The sequence below is a fragment of the Tupaia chinensis genome, unplaced genomic scaffold, assembly GCF_000334495.1.
Source record: "Tupaia chinensis unplaced genomic scaffold, TupChi_1.0 Scaffold143910_1, whole genome shotgun sequence".
Lineage (NCBI taxonomy): Eukaryota > Metazoa > Chordata > Mammalia > Scandentia > Tupaiidae > Tupaia > Tupaia belangeri.
In genome coordinates this window covers 200,134-209,228 of record NW_006203761.1, presented here as the reverse complement: position 1 = coordinate 209,228, position 9,095 = coordinate 200,134, and the positions used below count along the sequence as shown (strand labels likewise).

The window sequence follows — 9,095 nt, the reverse complement described above, 5'->3', positions numbered from 1 at the left end:
CCCCAGGTCAGTGTGGCTGGCCCCACCTCGTTATTCTAGCTCAGCTTACCTGTGACCTCCTTACTGAAGCTCTCGCCTCACTCAGACTGAGGGCACCATGGCAGTCATCACGAGCATGTGTTCTGTGACAGTCACCGCTCTAACTCCCAGTGCCACTGCCTCGTGTTTCACAGCATTTGATAAATATTTATTGTCTGTGAGGAAAACTTGCAGTACTATCCAAGGTTTGTGCTTAGCTCCTACTTAGCAGTATGAAAACCAACTAATTCACCTAAAAAAAAAAAAGTGCAGTCAAGGAGGCTAAAGATTTGTTTTCTGACTTGGGATTTAATTACATGGAGAATTTTGACGAAAAGAAGGAAAATGTAGGGCACGATGGGGCGCTAATGTGGGAGTTTTCATCGTTTGCCGTCTCCTTCCTAGGGTCTTATAAATGAGCCAACTATCTTGTACGCGATAATGTATTACAGTGAGTTTCACTGGGTTGCGGGTCTAGATAAAATAGCACAGTGTAATTTAAATGGAGGGATGTTTGTTTGGTGAATGGCGGACTCATTTAACATTTGCTTCTCTTCCTAGGCACTTGAGCTGTGCACACCCCCAGTCAAACAGCCCAAGCTTCCTCCATCTCATCTACGGGCGGAGTGGATGGGCCAGCTGCTCAGCAATCCAATTTGGGCTCTGAGACAAAAGCGCAGACTCACAGTGGCCTGTCAAACACCCAGTGTCTCACTCACCACTTTGCCTGAGAGCCTTTGAACGGTGCTGGGTCTGTTCACAGCCACCTATGAGTTTCTGAAAAGCTGGGCAGGTCTCCAGCACCTGTCTGCTTCTCAGAAGCAGCTCCATGGGCCAAAGCTGAGGACTGAACCCAGAGAGGCAGCATTCCTCCTCAACAGACAACTTCAAACGGTGGGGACACCTTACGCCCACCTGCGTTAACTGTCGCTGCCCACAAGAGAGGCGGGGGGTGGTGGGAATGCCCCTGTTATCTCCAGCACTCACCACAGCGGGAGGGGGAAGCTGCTCTTGTGGGCTGAGAGGGAAGGTTTCAAGGTGTGCCTTTGATGTCAACCCTCCAGCATCACAAGATGAACACGTGCCATCTGTGGAGTTGCAAAGTGTCACACGGGGAGTGGGACCGGCCTAAGAAACAGACACACAGGCATTTGCCACTGGCGCTCCATAGCTGAGATGAGGCATCCCTCTTCAGAAGGACATTTCTAGAGGCCAGCTTCTAGAAAGTATAAAAAAGGCCTACGTACTTCTCCTAGCTATAGACGTACATACTTTATTCGAGGCAACAGTTCAAGCTAGCGTATTCGCCAACGGGTCCCCTGGGGTATTGTAATAACCTCTCTTCCCTATACCAAAATTTTCTTCTCGGCAATGTTACAAAATATTTATTCATTCCATTTTCCTTCTCCCACATCCCAGCTAAGATGATGCTGAATGTGTACAGAACTCAAATGATACTTTCTTAACACTTTCTATTTTGGTCAATTATCGTTTACAAATATAATGATTTTCCTGTCTGGGGAAAGTGGCCACACTTTGCAAAATTTATTTCATTTCTCTTTGTAAACTCTATGATATTGAATGGTTATTTATTTGATATATAGAATTTTACAGCTCAATTTCAGCACAATTAGAAGTGATCACTTTGGGTACCATCTGTGTAAAACTCTTTGTGTCCTTGCAAATTGAGAACAATAACTGAATAAAATCCAGTCAACTCACTCAGCATGATAAACATAGACGCCATCACGGCCATGAAGACATGTTTCAGAAAATAAATGCTATGATCGGCCCTTTACCCTGGCCCTGACCTGAGACTCATAGGCCCTCACTTGTCAAACCCAGAAGTCCAACACCCAAGCCCTCACCTGCGACTTGCATGTCTTCTTGTTGTTTATCTTAACTTAAAACCCCTTCCCTAAGAGCTCTGTGCACCTGCTCATGAGCAGCCAGGTGTTCAGCTGCCTAAACACCAAACCACCACCACCATGCTTCTCTGTAGGTTATGTTTACACTTGTGGACAGGGGAAGCAGCAGTGGATGCTAAAGGCAAAGGCCACAGGCCAAAACAACAAAAGGGAATCAAAAGTTATGTAAAGACAACTGCTGTGCGTTTTTTCCTTACAGGAGGTCAGCAAGCCATTTCCGAAACACAAAAAGGCAATATTGACTAATCTGTGGTGCTTAGTGACATTTGAAGATAAGTTGGATTCACTGTAAAAAAAGATACTCATGTATGTGGACACACATACATATATGTGTATATGTTAGGCAAAAACAGTCATTAGAAATCATTAAAGTCAATGCCTCAATAGATAACATTATAATCAAAATATATAAAGGAAGGTATAAAATATTTTTCAGGAAGTAAAGCTCAACACAAACCAGTTGACCTTCATTTTCCAAAGCTAAGTCCTCTACAAGTTCAAGACACAGACCCTCTTACACCCGAAGGACTTCAGAAACCACTTCTGCAAAGGCCTGGTGCAGTGACTTGAAAAGCAAATGCCCCAGTCTGTACATGATGCAGCTTCCTCACAGGTTTCCCAGCCTGTTGGTGGGGGTGGGAGCAGAGAAGAGAATAATTATTGGTTTTTTTTCCTGCCTGGTTGTTAAACACCCTAATTACTTCAAGCGTCATTACCACCACTCGCACATAAGCCATCCTTTGAAAATACTTTTCAATCTAAATGAAAACTGATGCTAATTTCTTTCTGAGAATATACCCAATATTAACAAAATTTGGAAAGTCACTGGATTTACTTTTAATCTTAACAGGGATGTCAATATTCTAAGTGCACTCAATGGAGATGACAATCTACTACCACCTGAAGCAGAACCAACAACAACCAAAAAACCCTTTAGGAAAACATCTCTTGTAAACATAAAAAATGTTATAATTATATATCATGTGTCATAACCTTTATTACTGACTTGCCATTGTTTCATTGTTTTGATACTAAAATATCTTTATATATATGTGTATATATATACATGAGTTTAAGCCACCAGATCCGGGACTCGAACCACGGTCGACTACATGGGAGTCCAGCGACATAGCCATTACACCATCTGCTGGTCCTGCTGGCCCCTTCCTATATTACTTACATTAGAATTAATTTTGTTGGACCTTTTTTTCCTTCTCATTGTTGTACTAGGTAAAATAACTTTTTCTGATTGTTATCCCAATAAATCAACCTTGTAGTGCAGCATGATCAGAGATTTTCATTAGTTGCTTCCTCTGAGTCTAGTGGATTAATAAATCATGACATTAATGATTTGTTTCTACAACAAAATGTAAGAATGAAACCAGACAGTAGAGAAATATGAGGGGATTTCAAAAAATGTATATAAAATGAAATTAAAGAGTTAACTTTTGTGCAAAAATATTTTTAATCCATGTATAGTTTTTTATAATAGACATTTCCCATGAACTTTATGAAAACCCCATTAGTTGAATGAATAAATAATTTAATAAATAATTATTTAATTTTATTTATTAGTAGTATTTAATTTGCTATAGGGCAAGTGTGCTCATCAGAGAGAGAGACAGAAGAGAGAGGGAAAGTAAGGAAGCAACTGCCAGATCTGGCACTTGAACTGCAACTAGTCAGGTGGGAGTCAAGCGCCTTAACTACCATGCCACCTGCTGGCCCTGAATCACTTTTTCTTAATTAGCTAGAGAGGATGTTTGCTCACTAAAGGGAGACAGAGAGGGGTAGGGAGAAAGGAATCACAATCCCTTCTCTTCCATTTCTCTGTCCTATTGGAATTTTGGTCATGCATACATATACACTGAGTCTATTTTTCAAGCTACCAGGTACAGGAATTGAATCAGTCAGTCAGCCATCTGAGATCAAACTCTCTTAACCCCCAGGCCATGAAGCCAGCCCAAATGCATAAATCTAAATGGAATTCATTTTGTGGTATTCAACCTGGTTTTGTTAGTAAATAAATTTGGTGATGAGAACCATAATGTGAGAGTGCTCATTGAAGACTCAAGAATGAGTGAGATTTGGGGTTAGGGGGAAATGTGTACACAAATGACCATTATACAAAGCAAAATGTGGTGAGGACCAAAGGTGTTCAAGACCCATACCTTGGTTCTAGAGAAGATGAAATTACACCTGGTTGGGAAAATAGTAAAGACTTCATAAAGGAAGTGACCCCTGTGATACAACTGAAAGGATGAGCAGAGAACTGCTGGGCAGAATTGGAGGGTGACCATCCAGAAAGAAGGAACACTGATACAAAAGAATGAAGAAGCAAGGAAATGCACAAGAGCCATGTTTAGTTAGTTCTGTGCACGTTGTGGGGTCCAAGGAATAAGCTTTTGAATGCTAAATTAAGACCTGTTAATACAAGTGGCTAGTGGTAGTTTTGAAACATGAAAACTAATATAAAAGCAATACATAAAGCAAACTAGAACTGGAAGAGTACAGGATAATTAGAAAGTGAGAGGTTCCCAAAAGGAGATAAGTAAAAATGAAGATCTGAATAAGGGCAGGAGAGATATAGAAGACAAACTGGAGGCAAAAACAATGGACTCTTGGCAACTTTGGTGCCACAAAATAAAAGAGGAATGTCAGGAAGACAAAGAAGAGCTGCTTTAGAACATGGCCTTCTTTTGTATTATTATTATTTTATTTTATACATGTCATCACAATGTATGACTTAGCTTGTAAAGTGCATTAACCCAGCATGAACACATCACACCAGTCCAGTTGAGGATAGTATACACATTATCATCAATAGACGATCCATTTCTATGTACCATTAATATCTTGCCTCTCTATTTTTCTTATTTTCTCACACTCTCCTCCTTATCCCACCCTCTTCTCTCACTGTCTCCAGTATCCATAACCATTTTCCATGCTTCTGTATCCCTTAATCTTTCAGTTTCCACCATAGAGTGTGGATAGTTGGCGTATATTAAGTGGAGACATACAATGTCTCTCTTTCATAGCTTGACTTGCTTCACTCAGCAGTAAATCTTTCATATTTGTCCACTTTCTATCAAATGCCAGGATCTTGTTTTATATGGCTAATAGTATTCCATAGAGTATATGTACCACACTTTTTCAATCTATTCATCTGTTTGTGGACATTTGGGTTTGTTCCATGTCTTAAAAACTGTGACTAACACCACAACAAACAGATGTGCAAACACTTTTCAAATTGAGCATTCTCCTGTCCTTTGGGCAGATACCCAGGAGCAGAATTACTGTATCATATGGTAGTTTTATTTCGAGGTCTTTGAGAAATCTACATATTGTTCTCCCCAGTGGCTGGACCAATTTATATTCCCACCAACAGTAAAAGAGAGTTCCCCTCTCACCACAGCCCTGTCAGCACTTACTATTATTATTATTACTTTTTAATCTTTACCATTCTGACTGGGGTTAAGTGGTGGTATCTTGTGATTTTTATATTCATCTCCCTTCTGGTGAAGAATGTTGAGTATTTTTTCATATTTTGGCAGTTCATATGTCTTCCTTAGGGAGTTGTTTGTTCAAGTCACCCTCCTATCTTTTTCTCAAGAATTACTTTGAGGGGGAACCAGCAGTTAGCGTAATGGCTATATCGCTGGACTCCCACGTAGTCGACCGTGGTTCACGTCCCGGACCGGGTAGCTTAAAACTCACGCCGGGCACGTGTGCGTGCATGCCCAAGATCCCGAGAGGAGAATGGAGGAGAAGGGATTGCGGCGTGACCATCCCCCCGAGGGGTGATTTCTCGCTTTCTGTCTCTATGTCTCTCTCTGTCTGTCTGGCGAGCGCATGTGCCCTATAGCGAAAATCTCTCAAAAAAAAAAAAATTACTTTGAAATTTAACTTTACTTACGTACTTACTTACTTAGTTTAACTTGACCAGAGAGGGACAGAGTGAGAGACAGTGAGAGAGAGAGAGAAGAGCACGTGCGTCTGAGAGAGGGAAAGTGAAAAAACAAGTCACCAGGTCTGGGATTCAATCCATGGTCGGCCATCTGGGAGTTCAGCACCCATAACCACCACGCTACATGCAGGCCCCCATTCTCCCTTCTTTTAATAGGATTCTTTTTTTTTCTTTTTTAATTTGGGTAAGCCACTTGCATTCCCTGTGTTTTCTGGTTATCAATCCTTTATCTGAGATATAGTTTACAAAAATATTCTCCCATTCTGAGGGTCGTTGATTCACACTAATCACTGTGTCTTTTGCTGTACAGAAATTTCTTAATCTGATGTAATCACACTTATCTGTTTTTGAGATTGAGGATGGCCCTCTTAACCCATGAATGCCTTGTACACACAAAGGCAGTCCTATCCAGAACTGACCCACCACTCCAAGGCATCCCTCCTCTCTCTCATTGCCAGGGATTCTAGAACTTACCTGGCTATCATTGGGCCATACCTGAAACTTCCTCCAACACAATAAGAACACCAAAGCCCTCTTTTTATCTCACTCCATTTACTAATATTCATTTAACATAGTAAACACAAGGGCTCACCATGAAAAGGCACTGTACTCAGCATTATAAAGGAGAAGACAGAGTCTTCACCATCACAGTTCTAATAGTCTACTCACTGTACAACTCTGCAGAAAATGATAGGTTTGGGGGCTGGTAGATGACATGGTGGTTAAGGATGCTGGACTCCCACATGGCCGACCATGGTTCATGTCCTAGACGTGGCGGCCTTCTCTCTCTCTCTTTTTCTTTCTGTCCCTCTCTGGTCAAATTAAAATAAATAAATAAATAAATGAATAAATAAAAAGTTAAATGAAATTTTCTCTTTTATTTTTTTTGGAGAGGTTTTTGCTATAGGGCACGTAGGCTCGCCAGACAGACAGAGAGAGACAGAGAAACAGAAAGTGAGAAATCACACCCCCCCAGGGGGGATGGCCACGCCACAATCCCTTCTCCTCCATTTTCCTCCTGGGATCTTGGGCACGCACGCACACATGCCCGGCGTGAGTTTAAGCTACTGGGTTCAGGACCCGAACCACAGTCGACTACATGGGAATCCAGTGACATAGCCATTACACTAACTGCTGGCCCCTGAAATATTTTTCTAAAAAAGGAAATGATGGTTTTCTTGGTGTTTTCCTTTTTCATTTTTTTTTTATGAATTTACTTTGGCACAAAAACTTTTTGAAATTCATAGTTTTCCCATTACACGTAGTTACATGAGCTTTTTTTTCAAAAACAGTTTTTAATTAATTAATGTACATTCATTTTGTAAGCATCGTCACAGCATAAAAAATGTGATTTCCCATCCAGAATATGCTGCATAGTGGCTTAATCATGCATGTTATTGTCAATAATTTTCCATTTCTCATTTCATATATATATGTATATTTTTTAACCCCTATTTCTGACCCTCTACCCTTTCCCACCTTCCTCCCACACTATCCCTGATGTCTAGAGTTGTTTTCCATTCCTTTTCCTCCCACATTTTATTGATCGCACAATTTCTTACATAATCTACTTTCAATAGCAAGGTCAGCTGGTAATTTCAAGAAAAATAGTTTAATTTTAATAAGTCAAAGAAATGCTAAGGAACTTTGCTTAAAACTTAAAGTCAGGAAACAGGTTAGGATTCTGTTCAAATAGTAGGTACATGAACCTATCGACAGCTCAAGACAAGACAAAAATCCTTAAAACCAGACAACAAAGCCTGGAAAAAAATCAGCAATGTTTTAGTCAAAAATCACAAAATGCTATTTCACCAGTTCAGTCTCATGTACTTAATCTACCTTCTATTGTGGTTCAATCTTCCTTTTTAAATTCTGGGATATAATATTCAACTCCAGACTTTCCCTATGATTAAGTTGGCCATGTCCTTAGGTTTTGAACTCTTATTTCTGTGTGTCTGTGTTTAATTTTCCTAATATAGCTCTCCCTTGAGAACTTCTTGGAGATCTGGTCTGGTATTGGTAAATTCTTTCAGGTTTTGTTTACCTGAGAATGTTCTTGTCTTTTCTTCCCATATGAAGGATAATCTAGCTGGGTACAGTATTCTTGGTTGAAATTGCTTTTCTCTTAACACTTTGAACATATTTTCCCATTCTTTCCTCGCTCACATTGTTTCTGATGAGAGGTCTGCTGCTGTTAGCCTGATGGGATATCCTTTGTAGGTAACTTGTTCCTCTCTTGCCAATCTTATTATCTTGTCTTTGTTGTGGTTTTGATCAATCTGACTATAATGTGTCTTGGGGAAGATCTTAGGTTGATTCTATTTGGGGTCCTTGGTATTTCTTGGGACTGGATCTTTGAGTGCCTCTTTACATTTGGAAAGTTCTCTTTGCAGGATTTCATGGAATAGATTATCAATGCCCTTATGAGTCTCTTTGCCTTCTGGGATACCAATTATCCAGATATTTGGACGTTTGATGGTATCTAGTATATCTCATATATTATTCTCATTTGGGGGGGGGAGGCATTTTCTGTCTTTGTGGTGGATTTTTCTAGGCCAGCAATTTTCTTTTCTATGTCTAAGAGTCTATTTTCTGTATGACCTAGTCTGCTTTTAATATTTTCGAGGGAGGTTTTGACTTCCTGTATTATAGCCTTCATCGCTAACAGGTCCATCCGATTCTTTTTTGAAGTGTGTAATTCTTCTTTTAGATCTTGCAAGAATTTCATCTCCTGGAAACCATCAGCTCCTTTCTCCTGCCTCTTCCGCAGTTCATTGTCTCTCTTCTCTCCCATCTCTGTTAGCTTCATCATTATGAATGTTCTAAATTCTTTATTAGACATTTCCATGATTTCCATTGAACTTTCTGTGGATGAAGAGGAGTTACTTTTTCCCTTGAGGAGAGGTATTTTCTTGCTTTCCCATATTTCTTGTGACCCTGTGTTGATTTCTGGTCATCTGATGGATGGTGTGTTCCTTCCTAATTCTCAAAATTCAATCTGAGTATTTAGAAGCAGGCAGAAGAAGGTGATCTGGAAACTCTTTGCCATTCCATTTTTATCCCTTTGTGCAACAGATTCAGTGGATATTGAGGAATATGTTAAACATAATAGTTATTTGGATGTTTGGCTATGGTTCCCTTAGATCCGTCTAGAAACACAGTGAATGGATGGGACCAGCGAA

General features: G+C 40.2%; 1 protein-coding gene across 1 annotated transcript in view; it reads right to left on the bottom strand.

The window, feature by feature from the left end:
* Positions 1 to 1,270: 1,270 nt before the first annotated feature.
* Positions 1,271 to 9,095, bottom strand: part of IFTAP (intraflagellar transport associated protein) — a 105,741-nt gene continuing 97,916 nt past the window's right edge. Inside the window, exon 7 of the mRNA XM_027767072.1 lies at positions 1,271 to 2,569. Within this exon, the coding sequence (XP_027622873.1) occupies positions 2,477 to 2,569 (93 nt within the window). The 3' untranslated portion in view covers positions 1,271 to 2,476. The remainder of the gene's footprint in view (positions 2,570 to 9,095) is intronic.